General features: G+C 40.2%; 2 protein-coding genes across 5 annotated transcripts in view; one reads left to right on the plus strand and one right to left on the minus strand.

Annotated features, from left to right (window-relative positions):
- The window catches only part of LOC120426498 (sodium-dependent transporter bedraggled), a 96858-nt gene extending 94540 nt beyond the window's left edge, over positions 1-2318 (plus strand). For all 3 annotated transcript variants that reach the window (XM_052707962.1, XM_052707964.1, XM_052707963.1), the window contains 4 exons: positions 118-621; positions 687-970; positions 1031-1296; positions 1356-2318. In XM_052707962.1, coding sequence (XP_052563922.1) covers positions 118-621; positions 687-970; positions 1031-1296; positions 1356-1839 — 1538 coding nt within the window. In that variant the 3' untranslated portion in view covers positions 1840-2318. The remainder of the gene's footprint in view (positions 1-117; positions 622-686; positions 971-1030; positions 1297-1355) is intronic.
- A 1789-nt stretch (positions 2319-4107) lies between these two features.
- Positions 4108-16170, minus strand: LOC120426496 (endoribonuclease Dicer). Of its 2 annotated transcripts, none has more exons than XM_039591266.2 (8): positions 16076-16170; positions 15522-15569; positions 15298-15458; positions 8620-9449; positions 8232-8554; positions 7925-8179; positions 7411-7861; positions 4108-7342 (listed from the first exon to the last, which is right to left on the minus strand). In XM_039591266.2, the coding sequence occupies exons 2-8, from the start codon at positions 15534-15536 to the stop codon at positions 4380-4382; spliced, it is 4998 nt and encodes a 1665-aa protein (XP_039447200.1). In that variant the 5' UTR covers positions 15537-15569; positions 16076-16170; the 3' UTR covers positions 4108-4379. The 2 variants fall into 2 exon arrangements, with proteins under 2 accessions (XP_039447200.1, XP_039447199.1); XM_039591265.2 differs by lacking the exon at positions 16076-16170 and adding an exon at positions 15636-15743.
- Between the last annotated feature and the right edge of the window lie 4278 nt (positions 16171-20448).

Here is a 20448-nt window from a genome sequence, read left to right on the forward strand (position 1 = left end):
CTTCAAAAACAGGTGGAGACGCTCGGTTATTCACAAAACATAAAATACCAAGCGACTCCACTTTAAATTTCAAAGTCTAAGAAAAGTCGCATAATCTTCTTCTTCTCTCCCTCCCAGAAAACATCGGCACCGACATCTTCCTGCTGCCCTCGGACCAACCGCTGCCCCCGCAGCACGCCACCATGCCAACCAAGTGGCTCATCCGCTACTCGATGGTCCTGGGCGAAAGCTTCAAGCGCCCGTACGCCAACCCCCACCAGGAAAGTGGCTACCAGGCGCTACGACTGGTGACGGAACTGCTCCCATCGACGCTGGCGGCCGCCACCCAGGAACGGATCGGCCCCATTTGGAGCTTGATCGGGTTTTTGACGCTGCTGCTGTTCGGGCTGGGTCAGCTGTGCGCCATGTGGAAACCGATTGCCGGTGCGATCGGGGACTCGCCGTCGTCGATCGTGCTGAGCTGCGTCACCGGGCTGTTTATGGGCATTCCGTTGGCCACCGAGAGTGGCATTACGATCATTCACTACCTGGAGACGGTGCTCGGTGGGGCGTGGTGGATTCTGCTGCTCTGGATTGGCCACATTTTGGCGATATTTCTCGTGCGAGGGCGACCTTATACCAGTGAGATTTTTGGGTGGAGACTTGCAGCGTGAAGAGTTGGTAATGAATTTTCTTTTCTTTTTAAGGTGATCTCCTGGTGAACGACCTCCGGCTGACGCAATCGCTCGGGGCGTTCATTGCGTTTGCGTGGAACTTCCTGCTTCCGATTGGGATGATTTTTCTGTGCATTTTGGAGTATCGTGTGTCCAATGCCAACTCGCTGTTCAACTGGAAGCACGGCGGCTATTGGCCGCTGTGGGCTCGCCAGGTCGGCGGATTTATCCAGGTGGCGTTTCTTCTGTTGGTCCCCATCGTGACCGTGGTTCAAATCTATCGCTATCTTAGCAAGGGACCTCCCGATATTCTGGAGGTTAGTGGGATCTCCAAACCATCTCTTGTCTGAGATTACTCAAGCGATTCTTCTTTCCAGCGCTTTGACCGGTTGCTCCGTCCTTCGATCAACGGCTCGCACGGTGCGTCCTCGGTAATGGGACGGATGGCCTACGGGGCACGACCGGCTCCGCCGCTCCCCGTACGAACCATCAACAATTCGGGCTCGACGATGATTTCGCTCGAGTCGCGACCACCGCAGGATGACGCACCGCCCAAGTACACGCCGCCACCGTCCTACACCACAGCAACGGGAGCTCGGATCGCAAAGATGCTCCGAAACAGCATCCGGCGGAGTGTCAGAAGGTGAGGCTTGAAGTAATTCCGCTGTAAACTACAACATCTAATACTTTTTATCCTTCTAGAATCATGGGAGAACCGAGTGGCAATCGTCAGCGAGGGGCCATCATCACCACCCAGCAGCATCAAACCAACTCGGCCAATCCGGCCGGGGACGAACTCCCTCCTCCAGATTACTCATCGATCCTCACCGACGTGACCCATCCCGGCGGCGGCTCCAACCTGACCGGAATCGAGATGGGCCCGCGCGTTCTGTACAACAGTGAAACGCTCAGTGGCCGTCGTCGGCACCGTTCGCTGACGCCCCACTCGCCGAACCTGACCGCCACCGACGTGCTGCAAATCCTGCGTCCGGCAACGGTGACCCTCCCGCCACAGAACGGGTACGGCAATGTGACGCTGTCGCGGCGCCACTCGATTGGCAGTTCGGTAGAAAATCTCGTCCTCGGAGCGGCCCCCATCGGTGACTCGAGCATCATCACGCTGGCCGTCGAGGAAGACCCCGAGCATGGGCGGAACCACCGCGTTGGCAACGATTCTGTGATATAGTGAGGCGTAGTAAAAGACATGCTAAGAGAGAGAGAGAGAGAGAGTGCCTAAATACGCTTCTTTACCCTATCATCACTACAAACTATGCAAAAAAGCAAACTACTTCTATTAGTTCAGCAATGATTCAATAAGTCTTAATAAATGCTAAACTCAACAACCATCGTGGGAGTGGTGGGTAGAAGCTGTTTATTTATTCAAATTGAGAGCACATATTAGTGGAACCACGCGTTTTCTTTCTTCTGTACAGTCTCTGTAGGACTAAATTAGAGCTAGGGTTTTGTGCAAACAAACGGTAACGAATGAGCGCTAACTTATATAAAAAACAAAAGCTTGATGAGGAGATTTTTCTAGCCCTTAAGCACCACTCAATTTAAAAGTGTAACGTGTACATCATACCGCGGAGTCCGTCCATGGAAAAAGAAGCAGATGTATAAAAATTAAACGGTAATAAAATGTAAAGTGCAAAACTTGAATCAAAATGGGTTTCAATTTAATGCTAGATTGCGCAATCTTTTCGTAACTCCCTTAAATTCTTAAATTCTAAAATTTTTAAATTCTTACATTCTTACATTCTTAAATTCTTAAATTCTTAAATTCTGAAATTCTGAAATTCTTAAATTCTTAAATTCTGAAATTCTTAAATTCTTAAATTCTTAAATTCTTAAATTCTTAAATTCTTAAATTCTTAAATTCTTAAATTCTTAAATTCGGAAATTCTTAAATTCTTAAATTCTTAAATTCTTAAATTCTTAAATTCTTAAATTCTTAAATTGTTAAATTCTTAAATTCTTAAATTCTTAAATTTTTAAATTCTTAAATTCTTAAATTCTTAAATTTTTAAATTCTTAAATTCCTAAATTCTTAAATTCTTAAATTCTTAAATCTTAAATTCTTAAATTCTTAAATTCTTAAATTCTTAAATTCTTAAATTCTTAAATTCTTAAATTCTTAAATTCTTAAATTCTTAAATTCTTAAATTCTTAAATTCTTAAATTCTTAAATTCTTAAATTCTTAAATTCTTAAATTCTTAAATTCTTAAATTCTTAAATTCTTAAATTCTTAAATTCTTAAATTAAAAATAAAAAATCCAGAAAGAGTTGTAAATTTTTTAAGAGGCCTTCAGACAGAGTACGATTTGTCTTGAACTGATTATAAATTTCTTGAGTATTTATTTTTTTTTTAAATTATTATTTCTTTGAACTATTTTATAATACAACACATATTGCATTACAAAATATTTGAATTTTTTATGTTCTAAACTTTTTCGTTTTTGAAATTTAAAATTTAGAGTTTGAAAACTTTTTGATTGTTGAATGTTTGATTTAAAAATTTTGATTTTAAATTTTAGAGAATTTTTAATTTAAGATTTTTTTAACTTAATATTTTAAACATTTTCAAGTCTTGAAATTGTGCTATTTTTATTTTTATTTTATTTGGGCCGTTGCAAATATTTTTCGAAGCTTATGTCGCCCCCAATCAACTAATCAACTGAAAACAATCTAAAATGCAATTTTCTCCATTGATAATCATATTTGCATGTTGGGCTTGCTTAAAAATGTTTTGATTTTTTTATAAAATTTCAATGTACAGCACCGCAAAAAAAATATTTTTCGCGAAAAATTAAATTTTCGTCAATACTTAGATGTTTTGGTAACTAAAGGTGGCAAAACAACTGGACTATTTTCATTAAAATGTTGAAACCATGGCTCATAAAAGTTTTGAATTCGGAAATAAGAAGAAAAAAAACTACATTTTTCCTTGACTTAATATATCTTTATTCAGTCCAATTTCGTTGATTGACATTGAATATCTAAAATGCATTTAACGAATCGTTCGACCAACAATATGTCATGGTAAGCACTAAATGTGGAAAGATTTTTCATATATGTTGTAACAGTACGACCGTTCTGAGTAGCATATAAACTTACTAACTACATACTAATAAAGGCATTGCTCTTTGAGAAGCATCGTTATTCTAACCTAGCATTTATTTTGATTTGTAATTTGTAATATAATGATCTTGAATGAATGAAAAAGAAAACCAGATGCCGTGGGAGCGTGCTTTTAGTACGTAACGCAAAATTTAGGATTTTTGACCCCCCCTCCTAACAAATCGTAACAGATGAGCGATCCCCCTTATCTTCTCTGTAACGCGTAACACAAGGTCTTTTTGCAAACTTTTATGAGTTTTTTTTGCGTTACGTAACGCAAAAAGAACGCACCCCAAGTCTATCTTTTATCGTCAATTGTTGGGAGGCTAAGTTACGTAAATTTTATTTACTTGGTTTATTTCTATAGATACGCTAAGATATTTCAACAATTCAAACATTATTCGAATACAATTTTGTCACATAAATGCAGACAATTAAACAACAGAATGCATTTAGAAACAAAGTACGACACTGCAACAAGCATTGGCCCAAAAAAAGAGAACAATTTAGGCATGTGAAACTCGCGACACAAACATCAAAAGGAGAAAAGAAAAAAAAGGGAAAACACGCAAACGAAACTGAAAATACGTTCACAAAATATGTTTCTGCTACTGCTTCCGAAGCTTCTGAATCGCCGCCTTGGCAGCGGCCCGCTTGGCATCTTCCTTGTTCTGACCGAACCCGTACGCTTCATGATCGACGTTTCGAATGCGATAGCGCAGCTTCACCAGCACCGTGTCGTCATCAACGATTGCCTGGCTAAACTTGGGATAGCACGGTGGCTTCCACTCGTACAGTCGGCGCACGATCTGGATCGGCGTGTCCACACTGAAGGTCGCAATCTCGTGGTGCATCAGGCCGTAAATCACCCGCCACGTCACTTCCAGGTCGTTGCCCGAGTCAAGGAACACGGCCCCGATCAAACTCTCAAACACATCGCCCAGCGCCTTGGGCACGTCGACGAATTCGGCCATTGCGCCCTGGCAACGCTCGGATTCTTCCGACAGCAGGTTCACCTGGTCGGTGATTTCGTGCTTGTGCGCTTCCTGGAAGGCTACAAACTTGCTGACGGTGTCGGTGAGGGATGCCGATTCGGACAGAATGTACAGGTGAAGACCGTGCCGGACGAGAATGCAGGCCAGCGTGATGTTGTTCACGAGTGCGGACCGTAGATCCGTGAGCTGGCCAGGACTCATGGTTGGGTTCTGCTCGTAGATGTAGGCGGAGATCAGGAAGTCAAGCACCGCGTCTCCAACAAACTCGAGCTGCTGGTACGATCCGGTGATGCGGTTGGTCGGATAGGAGGCGTGCGTCAAAGCTTGCAGCAGGTAGGTTCGATCCTTGAACGTGTAGTCGAGGATGCGCTCGATACGTCCCGGAGAGATCAGGAACGAGTCCACTTCGCTTTTGGTGACGTCCGCCTTGAGGCGTTGATTCGCGATACGGTCGTCGAGCAACGTCGTCAGATTTTCTTTTTTGGGAAGAATGCCCAAAAATGACAGCAGTCTAAAGGATCGTTTGATTCCGACCGTGCTGACGCAAACGCCCAGCATGGCCTCCATGGAATCGGCCGGCATCTTATCGCCCATGGCCTGTTGCGACAGGTAGTTCTGCATGGGCGAAGTGTCCAACGATCGGCTCTGTACGTCCAGCTCGGCAATGAAGTCCTCGTATTTGTCCTTCTCGATGGTGCCCGCTTGAATTTCTTCCTCGGACATTTTCAGCTTGTACAGAACTCTGGCCGAGTGGTTGATACTGGCCATCTTTTGCTTCACGGCATGCGGCACGCTTGCGAGTGGTGGCGACCAGTCATTTTTCGGGTCAAAGGTGTGAATTTTCATCATTCCGGGCAAATTGATTAGCATCGCACAGTACAGCAGATTTCGGTTGCTGACCAGTTGTCCCTTGACCGCCGTGAGATGGCCCTCGTGCCACTCCTTGTGCTTCTTCACCAAAAATAGCGACACGCTAAACTTGAGGAAGGCGTCGCCCAACAATTCGTACCGTTCCAAGTCGTAGACATCGTGCGCACTTTTGGTGGTCAACGCCTTGATGATGGCACACTGCTGTAGCGGAACATATACCGTGTTTTCCGGTGTTAGCTTCAGCAATGCAATGCGGAACTTTTCATCCAGCGACATATCGAGGATAGCTCCGGCGACCTTCTGCGGACTTGCACGGGTGGCTTGCTTGTGGATGACTGAAGAGTAAGATTGGGCCATCTTTGTCGTAATTTGCTCTCCCACGTTAAGGCTTGAAAACTTCCTCACAAACGAATCGTAATAATCGAGATCCAACGCAGAGACATTGTCCCAGTTGCGTTCAATATCGACCGGTTCGTCTTGTTCCTTCCAGGGCATTTCAACCTCCTCGGCGAACGAGTTCATCTGGATACGCATCAAGCTGTTCAAATCTTCCGGGCCTACGAGCGCTTTTTTTGCCTCCTCGTAATCAAAATCATCGTCGTCGTCTTCCTCGTCCTCGTCACTGTCAAACTTCAGCTCGTCCATTCCGTTGGCCAGGTCAGTCGACTTGCGGTTCTTGTACTCCACGTCCACATCCTCAACGGTTCTGCACTCGAGACAGCCGACGTTCGCCTCGGTGGCCAACTCGACCCGGATGTTCTCCGCCAACAGCAGGAAGTTGATTCGATGCAGTGCACTCGGTAGCAGCGTGGCCTTCAGCCAGTAGTCCGCCGGGAAGGCAAAGTTGTGGCACAGTTCCGGAATCAAAATTTCGTGGAAGGTCCAGTTCTTCGCCCGCGTGGCACTCTTGCCATCGTCTTCATCTCCCGGGCTGAGCCGGTTAAGCCACGTGGTGATGCCTTTTACCTCGATCAGGAACTGGTTTTTATTGCAAATTTGCTGGCCGTAAACGGTGCCGAAGTAATCCTCGTATGTTTGATACTTTTCGTTCGGAAACGGACTGCCTGGCGTCAGATGTTCGTGGACCGCCGTCACGACGTACGCGCGCTCTCTGTCCGTACGATACCACGGTAGAATGACCCGATGGCGGTACTGCTTCGCATCGAAAATCATGCGCGAGCGAGCGACCGTCGACAGTTCGGACGGTTGGGCGAGGAACGGGAAATCCTTCACCACCTGCCAATCAATCTGCCGCGACTGCGCCAACGGAACCACCAAAAAACTGTTTGCTTCGTTGCTGCTGTCCAGCACCAGAAACTCCTTCCACAGCCGCAGTACATCCCGGAACAGCATCAGCTGAAACTGCTTGAGCGCGGCCAAATCCGCATCGCTGCCAGCGTTCTCCACCCGAATCGGGGTCGGATCTAGGTGGACGTTGATCAGGCCGAGTGACACGAAAAACTTCATCCGGGCCAGCACGGGCAGTGGCTTCGTAGTCATGATGCCAAAGTTGTTCTCGCTGCTGTACAGCGTGTGGAACGTCTCAATGTTCTCGTTTTGAACGTCCGAGTTGAAACCGGCCGCTATGCGCAGCACGTAGATGTAACAGGGCTTTCCGGGCTGAGGGCAGCAACCACTCGTTTGGGACGGGTACCGGATCTGGTGGTTCCGGACGTTCTTCTGCGTTCCAGCTTGCTTAGCCGACTCTGCAAAAGGAGGCAAACTTTAGTTACAACACGAAGTTCTGCAAATGCAAACTCGAATGTCAACGAACCTTCCTCGAACTGCTTCCAGTGGCGGAAGTAAACCTCGCTCACGTTTGCCAACTGCCGCTTCGAATCGATCGGAATCAGATGATCGTTAAGCTCGCCCGCCTCGTACAGCTTCCGGCAAGCCTCGAACGCGGCCGACCGCTTGGCCAGCTTGACGTTGGTCATGGGCTGGCCAAACACTTTGTCACGCACGGTAGACTGCAGCGGCAGCAAAACGGCCACCACAATTTTACCCGTGTATTTGTCGTCGTGTCGTTCCCAGGTGACGTTCGTGTTGGTGAAGGCATCACGTGGCATGCCCATACAGTACCGGTTGAGCAGCTGGATCGACGAAAGGGCGTCCAACTTGGCACCCTTCTTGGTGTAGAACGGTGGGATGAGCTCGTTGGTCAGCTCCTTGGTTACATCCGCCTCCAGCGGTTCCGGACGGTTGATGGTTTTTCCAACCAGTGCCTGGGACGAACATTTTCGTGATTAGTTAGAATTCTGCTGACACACTAAATCAAAACATCCTACCCTTCTCAGCTCCTCCTCGATTTCCTTGTAGAGAAGATACTTCTTCAGGAACTTTTCCCGCTTATCGCTGTCCAACATGACGGTGTACGTGCTGTCCTTCATGCGTGCTCGCCCTTTTGACTGCTCGTACGAGGCGAACGTTTCCGGATAATCGAACTTTATCACCGAGTTGCACATCTGCAGATCGATGCCCTCCTCCAGCACGTTCGTCGTAACGATAACGTTCGTCTCGTTCTTCTTGAAACGCTCCAACACCTGCAAGCATACAGCGTTACAAAGGTCCAAACAAAAAAAGCCTCTTCCCTACCCTTCGATCCTTTTTCGCCGACAAGATCTGCTCGATCGACTCGGGCATCGTCCCGTTGCATCCGACCATAAAGTCCGGCAGAATGGTTTCGGCGTTTTCGGTTTCGCTAAAGTAAATCTTCAGCAGATGGTACACCACCTTTGCCGAAAAGCGACGCTGAACAAAGATCAGGGTTTTCGTTTTACGGCTGCGACCTTCCTTGTAGAACCCTTCCAGCTGGGCGATGAGCTGGCGCGCTTTGATCGACGAAAACAGCGTCAACTTTTTCTTTATCTCCAGCCCTTGCATCACGTTCTCGAGCTGGTGGCGAAGATTTTCGCAGACTGCAAAGAATCATTGTAGCAAAATTGCCGTGGAACCGATAATCCGAGATTCCCCCACTACTTACACGTGATGCACGATCGGTACAGCAAACGCAGCATCGTGTGGTCCGATTCACGCTTGTCCAGCTCAAACTGCACGATCAGTCCGAGCAGCGCTATGGCGCCACCAAAAAGGCCCAAATCTTCAAACTGATAGTTCAGTTCCATGAAATATTTCGTAATCATCTTTTTGGGCTTCGGCATGTCTCGCATCAGCGATTTGTTCTGGTTCAACAGTTTGGGAAGATCAAAAAGTGCTACGTTGTTAATAAAATCGTTGATTTGCCCCTTCAAATTGCGCAACACGTCGGACGATTGCACCACGTGAAACGAAAGCAGGCCCTCCTTTGGGTCCGTGGAAAACCTGCACACTTCCGTGTACGCGTCGTAACTTCCGACGGTCGCAATCGTAGAGTCGAACGTATTCTCTAGCCGTTCCAACTCCTGAGCCACTTGCTCTTTCATCTTCAGCTCCTTGTACAGCAACATCCCCGACAGGCCAATCACCCGAGGCCGGTCCTCTTTACGCGCCCTAAGGTACTGCTCCATGATCCCGTGCATCGGATGATCACCCACGCCGTGGTGACACTCGTCAAAAACCAGCAAGTTTATGTGGCTCATGGCCAGATATCCGTGCTTGAGCACATCCAGCAGAATCTGACACGTGCACACGATGATCTGGTACTTGGCAAATTCTTCGAGCCAACGGTCCTGCTTCCATGTATCGACGTCGCGATCACTCGTGTAGACCGACGTCTTGAAGACCACGTTGCGGCCGATCATTTCCGCTTGCTGCTTGGCCAGCGCCACCGTGTTCACGATGAAGAAGGTGCGCTTGCCGCCCTGGGAAAGTGGCCTGCAAAGAAACATTTATTGATCTTTGTCAAAATTTGTTTCATGCAACATTAAACAAAACGTGTTTTTTACCTATTGTACTGCCGTTCTACGCATAATTGTCCCATGTTCGAAAAAGTGCAACTGAGAAAAACGCGATTGAAATTTTTCGACCGATTTCTGTGTTTCTACGCATAATAGTCCCGTGGGTTCCTATTAGCCCTATGTGTCCCTAATCGCCCCAGTTAGCAGTTTATCACCCTTATTTGTGATTCTCTTGCTATACAACAGGAAAACAAGACATAATGCTTAGTAAAACTATTGATTCCGGGGAAGAAAATACTTGGTGGGACAATTATGCGTAGAAGTAAAACGATGGGACAAACAGACTTGGTGTTGTTTTCAATGAGTTTCCGAACAAAGTACCAGATTTTATGTGTTTTTCTTAAAGTACACATCAGACTAAACTTAAAGATGTCATAAAGTCAAAATCGTCCAAAACTGACATGGGACAATTATGCGTAGAACGGCAGTGCAACCTATACAAAAAACACTTTATGATTTGAATGTTGGATTTAAATTGCCATCGAACATCGATTGTTTTTAAGGACATCACTCAGGTTGGTTTTTAAAAAAATCTAATATTTTTACATTTTCTTGATCATTTTTTTCTGATAACACTAGCAAACAAAAATGACAGGCATTTAAGAAAATTCGGTTAAAAATTTAATGATTTTTCCAAAAAAAAAAAAAACGAAGAACCAAAATGTTTCTCTCAAAAGTTTGTATATGGAGAATAAGGGCGGTGCGCTTCTCTGACATACTGCAAGTTATATTGTGGATTGTGTGCAAATGTGACGAACCGCTCTAATTCTTGTCACTTCGCTTCGCTAGGAGACGGTGACTTTAGCGGATTGCAGACTGGATTTCGCCGTGTGATGTGATGATTGTCTAAGCCCAAGTTGACTAGGAATTGATAGTTGGGAATAGAACCAATTTCACCTGAACCAGATTCTTACTACCATTTAAGCCATCTTCACCGCGCACCAGGAACAACGAAAAGGATGAAAGCCAGGAAAACATCCATTAATTCAAAAATCCATTAAAATCAAAAATTAATAACAATTAGTAATTTAAAATTCAAATATTTACCAGTGCATAAATAAAAAACAGACCTTAAAAATTTCATGAATAAAAAAAATTAAAAATTAAAAGGTTTAAAAATTTACAGATTTCATACTCTCAAAAAACAAATTCAAAATATAAAAAAAATAAAATAAAAAAGCAGCTCAAGATTCTCAAATTCAAAAATTTAAAACTCAAACAATTATACCATGCGTTTGAAAAATTAAAAGGCAGTTCGTACTCGAAACTTAAATCACGAGTTTTAATTTTTCTCAAAATTTGGGTCTCTAACCTATGTTAGTGACTTCAAAAATGCACCAAAGTTACTGATATTCTATAATCAAAGATGGTAACATGGCGGCATTTAAGAAGATTTTAAAATTTAAGAATTTAGGAATTTAAGAATTAATTTAAGAATTTAAGAATTAAAAAATTTAAGAATTTAAGAATTTCAGAGTGTAAGAATTTCAGAATTTAAGAATTTAAGGATTTAAGGATTTAAGGATTTAAGAATTTAAGAATTTGAAAATTTAAGAATTTAAGAATTTAAGAATTTAAGAATTTAAGAATTTAAGAATTTAGAAATTTAAGAATTTAAGAATCTAAGAATGAATTAGAAATTTGTTTAATGAATGAATTCGAGATTTTTTAAATTTAAAAGTTTAAAAAATTATCAATTGAATAAATACAAACACAAAAATTAAAGTGTTAAGAAATCCAATCCGTTATCAATTTTCTCACGAATTTTAAGGTTAAGACAGTGCTTTACATTTCATTAGTAATTATCTTTATATTTATAAAATGGATTGATAAACCCCCTTTTTCTTTGATACTTCCGGAATTCGAATTAAGGGTGTACAGCAACCCTTGTCGTCTTCTTATTCTAAAATTGTTAAACTTATGGATCTAAAATTGTTAAACTTATGAATCCTGTTATTCTAAATGAAGAATTCACGAAAACTATGTTTGAATTTGTGTAATAGACTCATGCTTCTTGGCTATGAATGTTTATTTTTTTTTTTGTTGTATCCTATGATATTTTTACTCGGCGAATTTGTTTTTTTTAAATAAAGCAAATTGTTTGCTCTACAGCAGCGGTGCTCAACTTGGGGTACATGTACCCCTGGGGGTACCACGAGCGGTCTCAGGGGGTCCGGAAGACAAACCCCGTAATGACGGACATTTGTCCCAAACAAAATACAGTACTTGTTCGGTAACTGGTCATTGTTTAACTGGGCGCTCGATAACAGGGCTGTAGCCCACTTAAAAAGCAGACAAACGTCAAAAAACAAAAACAGACCGAAATGACCGAGGGGTCAATGGATCAATGGTTTTTAACAGAGTTCGGAAACTCACTCACGAGTTCCTTAACCATGAGGAAAAACTAAGTTACCTGCGAGTGTGAGGGCCTTCCTCATTTACTCACAAAGAGGGCTTTGAGCGCTCATGAGGGCTATTTTAGAAAACAAATTTCGAGATGTCAAACTCTACATCGGTGATTTTCTTGTTAACTCTACAGCGAAAAAGTAGTCCTGATGGTAGAGGCGCAGTGCTATCAATTAGAAGTTTTTTTATCACAGTGGTTCAAATCCTGATTTTTTACTGTTTTTTGTTTTCAGCGAGTTTATTTTTTTTAATCACAAAGTTTGTTGTCAGCTTCCAGCAGTCCTACCGACGGATAGGTCGGAGGTTGTTTAGACGGGGGATGCCTCTGCTTTACCAGCAGTGGAAGGCCGTGTAGTTGAGGTAAGTGGCCACTTCCGGTCGTCGACAGTTGTACAAATGTGTTTTGGTTCAGAATCGGGACACGCCGAAGAAGTTGCAGTAGCTGCCGGTGACTTTGGCTTGGAGGTTCTCTGAAAACTAAAAAAGGCCGATCCAGTGCTTTGGACAGCTTTAGGCTAGGGCCACCGGCGGCCGCTGAGGCTCCACTCCTGGTTCTTATGCAAGACATATTGGTAGAACTGTCAGCGACCGAGAGTGGCCACGGTTGCACAGCTGTCGAAGGGAGTGACCATTACCCACAGCAACACGGCCATCTTCTTTTGGTATGGCTGCCAACATCCACCCGCAGAAGCTGCCCCCGTCTGTGGCCTCCGATTTATACTGCGATATTTCAATCCACAACGGATTCGACCGGTCACCAATCTTAAAATTATGAAAATAATTGCCCATCCGCTGGACTTTGACAATCCAAGGTTTCTTTTAACCCTTTCAAGCCTGATGGGTCATATATGACCCAAAAATGAAAATTTTCAAAATTAGCCTATAATTTTCGTATGGTCTTAAAAATCATTTTCCCATCATTAGATAAAAAAATATTTTTTTTTAAATTCAGGCTCGAAAGGGTTAAAGCAATGAAAAAAAAATACCAGACAGACAAAAAAAATTGATGCCACATTAATACCAACACAGAACCTTTGGATTTATAGACATTGACGCTACCTCGAATGTACAACCGATTCATAAAGACGCTTGATTTTGGATTGATGTTGTCAATGATTTTGTAAATAACAAATTGTTGGAAACGGCCTACTCACACCCTCATTTTACTCAAATATGAGTAAATTTACTCAGCCCTCACACTCACGGTGAGTATCGAGAGTGTTTGCTGTGAGGAAGCCTACTCGATTTGTGAGTGTGAGTGGTTTTCCGAACTCTGGTTTTTAAGTTCTCAGCACAGTTACCGAACAAGTACTGTATTTGAGAGAGAAAAAAATAATCGTATTGAAGCAAAAAATTAACAATCGTATGCAGTAAATTTCGGGCGAATTGTTTTTGACCAATCTGAAAATGTTTAAATAATATTTGAACGATAAACTTATAATTTGCATTCGTTAAGAAATTTTAAAACAACATAAAAAAAAATAAAGAACAAGCCATAGTCTCAACATTTGAAAGCAAAAATTGTTTAAAATGCATTTTACTACAATCTTTAATCTTCAATAAATGTAAGATTTGACCAAAAAAATATCAGCAAAAAAAACTTTTTACGATACTAAAGATAAAAAAATAAAAAAAATCAAAAGATTATTAAATCAACCCAAAATCGATTCTTAATACAAGGGAATGCATTTCCATTGAAATTTTGATACAAAATTTTTTGTTGACCCCTGATTTTTCGGAGCAACTTTGGGGTGGAGGGAAGGGAGGGGGGGGGGGACAAAAACTTTAAATAAAATTTGTACCAGCTTTACTGCCGTTCTACGCATAATTGTCCCATGTCAGGTTTGGCCGATTTTGACTTTATGACATTTTTAAGTTTAGTCTGATGTGTACTTTAAGAAAAACATATAAAATCTGGTACTTTGTTCGGAAACTCATTAAAAACAACACCAAGTCTGTTTGTCCCATCGTTAAACTTCTACGCATAATTGTCTCACCAAGTATTTTCTTAAACGGAATCATTAGTTTTACTAAGCATTATGTCGTGTTTACCTGTTGTACAGCAAGAGAATCACAAATAAGGGTGATAAACTACTAACTGGGGCGGTTAGGGACATATAGGGCGAATAGGAACCCACGGGACAATTATGCGTAGAAATACAGAAATCGGTCGAAAATTTTCAATCGCGTTTTTCTCAGTTGCACTTTTTTGAACATGGGACAATTATGCGTAGAACGGCAGTTTATGTGTTGTTGAAAAAATCGCAGCACGGTAATTTTTTAACCATTTTGTTTTTTGGGTTTTTCAGAAAGTTTTTTTTTATCAAAATTATTTTCGAAAATTTATCCCATCAATACATACAAACTTAGCGATGATACTAAATCGATAAAAAAATGTTTCAAGGTACCGATTTTTTTTAGATTTGTATGGCACTTTTTCTGCGCTGCTGCCAAAGTGTATAAATATTTGTTTGGACTAATGATGCAAAATTATTTTTTTGGTTTAAAAGAAAGTACTCACATAATTTTATCCAAAAAGTAATAATTAATTCATAGAAATTGATAATTCTTGAAAGAATAGTTCTTCTTGAATTCACAAAAGTTTGTTTCAAAAAAATAACGAAAATTTACATAAATGTTGATAACAATGTACTTTTGCAAATCTTTTCTACAAAATTAATATTTTGTTTAATGCAACTTCCTGCTTTCTAGAAATAATTTATGTTATTCTAAAAAGTAAAAACGATTTTTTTTTTATTTTGAGTTTGTAAAATCCGTAGAGCATGATGGTGAAAAATCCCAATCATTAGGGAAATTAGAGGTTTGGATTGGAAGCAGATAAAAATGGCTTCGTTTACAACTTACTTACTTTGTACTCAAGATATTTGAAAGCTTTCTAGAGGAATTCAAACTTTGAACCAAATGTATGCGTTCAAAAAGTATGTTGCTACTAACGTTAGCCTAAAAAAAAACATTATAATTTGGTTCAAAAACATTCCGGAAAATTCCTTCTAGTCTCGGGAGAAAACCGGGAAATTGAAAATCAAAATCTGGTGGCCACCCTGCCGTCAATGCATACCGAAATCTAAACCACTCCACAAGAAAGTTAAACAATAATAATATTATTGCTTATTTATTCAGAAAATGCACGTCCCAACACGATCAATCGTGTTTCAAACGGAACCACAAATTGCTTACCAAAGCTAAATCGAAAAACAAACTGCTGATAGCAAGCAAAACACAAAGCTGCAACTGTTTGCGCGTCCGGTCCCGCTGCCAATCGTAAAAATGAGTCATCGCCCACTCGAGTTCGAAACAGCTCATTTTCTTCGGGAGTGCCTACCGGCTAGATTACTTACTTTTCCAAATGACCACGACGTCCCAGCTCGCGAATCGCCATCAACGCAATGTGCGTCTTTCCGGCACCGGTGGGCAGATAGACGATCGTATTTTTGGCAATGCAAATGTCCTTCATTTGGCTCTGGTAGAACCGAGGAACAAAGTCCTCTTTTTGGGTTTCCTAGGGATCAAGAAAAATCATGAATTAGCTACGCAATCGTTGGAGTATGTTCTGGAAGTTTACCTCAATGGTCTGCATTTTGGAAGCGACTTTTTCTGCATTCAACGGATGCTAGAAAAAGTAAATTTGAAAGATTATTTAACTCAGTTTTTATTTAAATAAGAAAAGAATTATTACATTCTTAAAATCAAACTCAAAGTCTGACAGCACAAGAGAAAAGTTAAAATTCAACAACCGCACAAGTCAACAGCCTACTTTGAACTGAACTTCAACAAAGTGTGATGCAATGCACAGCAAGTTTATGAATCAAGTGCACGCGTATGCTTCGAAGGAGAGGGAGGAGGAGGGAGAGTGCCGGCAGAACGAAAGATAAACAAATTCGTCCTTTTCTGATTGGTCGAGACCGATATAAACAAGACGGAGACTGGGCTCGCGATGCGACACACAGATTTGCCAAATTTGACACGGTTGCGTGACAAAATAGAGTCACGATGATTGTTGCGTGACAACTGCAAGAGTAAAGAAGTTTTGCGTCTCTTCGCAAGCTTAAGTGGTTAAAAGTGTTTTCGTGGTCACATTTTAATTACAAATTAGGTTTTGGCATATTTAGTACATACCTGTTGTTTAATTTAAGTGTTCTAACGTGAATTTAAATTCTAAAAGAACGAACAATCCGCTGACACGACCGGACTCGGACCTGCACTGAGCGATAAGGAGGTGCAACATGATATTGCGCTGGAGAGCTACAATTGTTGCGACGCAACATCTTGTGTCAAAAACACTCAAAGCTAAGGTATTTTTTTTCTTTTTAATTTTACTGCTTTTCCGATGCGTTTTCCAATCTGTAACAAGGGGTTGGAAACTCTTAGGCCTATAATTATTATGTTAACCAGTATACAAGGGGTTGGAAACTCTTAGGCCTATAATTATTATGTTAACCAGTAGGGTACATTATCCATTAGTGGACCCCTTTCCTATAGTGGACCCTCTGAAGGGTTTTTGATGAAAAACTCAATAAAATCCCAATTTCAATCGTGTTTTTGTATACAAATCTTTTATTTGGCATGTTCAGCTTCTTTTAAAACAATGTTGACTGGCATTGAATTGTCTTTTTCACCAAAATAAGTGTTCTGAGTTCGACATCTGAAATCAGCCATGGCCACTAGCATTTTCACAACAAAACTGCATTTATATTTTATTATTGAATTAACTATCCAAACATTTTTTGACTGATTATTTAACTTCAGCAAGTCGAAATAATGTAAGTTTAAGGAACTTTACTAAAATAAAGCGAAGCTCATTTTCGAGCAAAAATTCGGGGGGTCCAATATAGGACAACGAAAATCCAAACTTTTCCAAAAGTGGACCCTTGTTAATTTAACCATCAAAAATGAAGAAAAATGTGTATTTAAGAAAAAGTTTCTCTTAAACATACAATAAATGCTTGTTGCAATCAACCTGAACGCATATTTTTTTCCAATTATGAGTATAAATATAGCGGTTTTCATGTTAAAAGTACCAAACATGCTTAAGCCGTAAGAATTTATAATTAATCAAAACTATAGATAATTGTTCTTAACTGAAGCATTATAATTGCAGTTTTAAATGATATTTTATAATAATAAATCAATAACAAAACATTTTTTTTAATAAACTTGCGTGGTTTTTATCAGCAACTGTAAACAAATCTGTTGTTAAGTTTTGGTCAACCATTTATGTAATTAATTTGGAAAAAATTCGCAATTCGCAATTTTCAGTGTAAGAACGGGCCTTGACCGATCTTATGCACTAGGTTCCCGACGAACACGCACTGCCCTTACACCTACATCTCACCCTTGCTCTGAGTCAGTACGAGCAGCACGCTAGAACACGCTTTGAGTGTTCGTGCCAGGCATGCACACCTTCTTTTCCGGTTACGCATTTTAACTCGGCCGGGGGTGGTACATTACGTAGGGTTTGATGTAAGTATAAGCGCCTAACCATTTATAGTGTGCCTATCAATTTTCATTAAAGCAAAAACTGTTTTATTTTTAGTTTGAATTCAAAAACTAGTTGTTATTTTACTGTGTATTGTTTTCTCCTGAAACCTTTCCTAGTGTTGATTCGTTGTTGCTATTTCTTTTGTCGCGGTGTTTTGTTACAATTTTTGGTCCTAAGCATGTTATAAAAGTTTTTCAAAAGTACAATAGTAATATTTGTGTTAATCCTTTAACCATTCCATAAATTGAGTAAGGGCTCAAACCTCACTTTTTTGAAAAAAGGGTGAAGATTGAAAACAATAGAAAACAAAGAATCAATAGTAAGAGAATGATGAGCGTATTTTAAAGAATAAAAATGAGAAGCTAGATGTATTAGATGTAAAATTAGATAATAGTTAATAAATAGAGATACAAAACAAGCCTAGACTATAGTAAATATAGTGATAATTTATAGGACAGATAAAGAATTATTCAAATATATAAATTCGCAATAAAATCAAAAAAGATTAGGCAAATGATAAATAGACTTGATATTACTAGTACATTAAGGAAAAGTATATTTTTAAGGAAAAAAAAAAACAAAACAAAGTTTGTTACAGCAGTATCAATTGGTAAAAAAGAGTGGAAAAGCTTTGAGAGATAAGAGAATCAAAAGTTAGTGAAATCAAAATCAAATGATGGATATTAAACAGAAGAATCAGTGAAGAATTGAGAATCAGTAGAGCAAAATAAAAATAGGAGATAGGTGGTAGCTGAGAATGAAGAGAAGAGAAACCCCGTTGTGCGATGTTTCAGGTACATCCACATCAGTTGACTCAACATACTGCGAATCAAAACAATACCGTCTAGAATCACAAATTACTTCCCTTTCCCACATTGTCGCGCCCCTTTATTTTAGCCGTCTCGACTCTGACCCGCGGTGGTCAAAGGTTTACGATCCGTTTCCACAGGCCACCAGCTAGGTCATCATGAAAACCAAGCCAACGTGGAGGTAAGAAAATAGGACACTCGCAAGGAACCAGAGCTATACTGTTCTGATCAAGATAATTCGGATGATCTAACAGAACTACGGATGTAGTTAGTTGCGCTCCTTCCAGGATGTTCCTTACGTGGACGTCAACCGAAGAGCACGCAACAGGGTCAGTGCCATTGCTTGCTCTTAGGTATCAATCCTTGGCCTGCATTTATGTAATTAATTTGGAAAAAAAATTGCATCAAAATTACTTTTCATAATTATTTGTATGTTTACAGTGGTTTTTGAAACGTTTTCTCTGATCCTTTTCGGAAATAAATGTGTTAAAATGTCTGTTAGGTTTTTTTGCTGTTTAAAGCCAAATTTATTAACAATACATATTTGTTTATGGTGAAAAGAGAGCAAAATCCATCTTTCATCCATTATATCATTCATGTCACCATGCATCAAAACATCAAATATCGGTTAAATTTGGTATAATAATAACAGTTTGCCTATAGTGGACCCGGGTCCACAATCGGATTATGGACCCGGGTCCACTATAGGAAAAGGGGGTCCATAACAGGCAAAAAAAACTTTTTTTTCAAATGGCTATTTTTCTGCTCAAAAACAAATAACTGATGAAACAAATAGTCAAAATTATTCAAAAGACTTCAGATTCCATTGTTTTGTACAAAGGGTTATGAAAAGTGCTTAAAATATTGAAAATTTGTGAAAAATGTGCTTCGGCTCTACTAGGGGGTCCACTAATAGTTAAAATACCCTATATCAAAATATATGTTAGTATACTTATTATTTCCTTAACCAATCGCAAGTATACTAAACAATATACTGAGAGTATCTTAATATACTAACAGTTTATTGCTGTTCGTTAACTATACTAACAAGTATACTGGAATATCGTTAGTATACTCAGTATTCTTAAGTAATATTAGAGTTTCCAGCCCCTTGATCTGTAATAAAAAAAATTTGAAGAAAAAAATACTCTAAGTCTATAGAGTTTTTTTTCTGAAAATGTCCTGTAGGCTATAGTGTTTCAGATGTTTATAGGACCTTTGTAAAAGAACCTCTAGAAGTCTGGAGCAACATTTGAAAAGGTCGCATATGCATTTTGACAGCCAGAGCTGTTTTGCAAATTCTCAGCCAACAGATCACTATTTAACAAACCCCGCAGTGCTAAAAGGTAACTGGGAAGTTCCGCTATTGCTCAAAAACAAAATATATTCAGCAATATGTTTTCTCGATTGTTTAAAGATTATTGCATGCACTTCTAATTTCATTGAAAATTTGTTTTTTTTATTGCAAAATATTTTAATCTACTTGATTTTTGAGCACTTTTGAAAGAGAAACCCGCATAATCAAAAACCATCGGGGGAATAGTCCAAACTATATTACTACTAAAAGAGATGTAGTTACCACATACTTAACCATTATCATATAGTTACGGCACTATACAAAACCATAACGAAACTGATCGTCAAATGATGACGTTTTTATTGAAGTAAATCTAATGATTCTAACTATTTTTGAACTATTTGGGGTACAATAACCTTACACTAAACAGTTCGGATTGTTTAGACAACGTGACTCAACGAAAAAATGTACAAGTCCAAATAGTTCAAACAATTTATCAACTTTATTGAGAACAATATAGCAAAATTCCACAGATTTTAGATTTTTATAGTCAGAACCTGTAAGAACTAAAAACCTACTATAAATGCTATAGTAGAACACAATTGATGGCGGCCACATTTTTTCGATAAGTTTGTATAATCCAAATAATTTGTCAACTTACATGAAGTAAAATTACTATACACCATACTATTTTGAATTAAAAATTTCTATAAGTCCAAATAGTTCAAACAATATTTCAACAGTATGGAGTACAATTACAGTTTGTTATATAATCCAACTATATGTTAAACGATTGGTACAAAAATTTCAACTTTTATCAAGTAAATTGATCACAGTCGATTCCTCTGGATGATAGAGAACCTTCAACACCCCCACTTCTCCTCAGATTATCAGAAAACTCCCC

Source organism: Culex pipiens, chromosome 2, assembly GCF_016801865.2.
Source record: "Culex pipiens pallens isolate TS chromosome 2, TS_CPP_V2, whole genome shotgun sequence".
Lineage (NCBI taxonomy): Eukaryota > Metazoa > Arthropoda > Insecta > Diptera > Culicidae > Culex > Culex pipiens.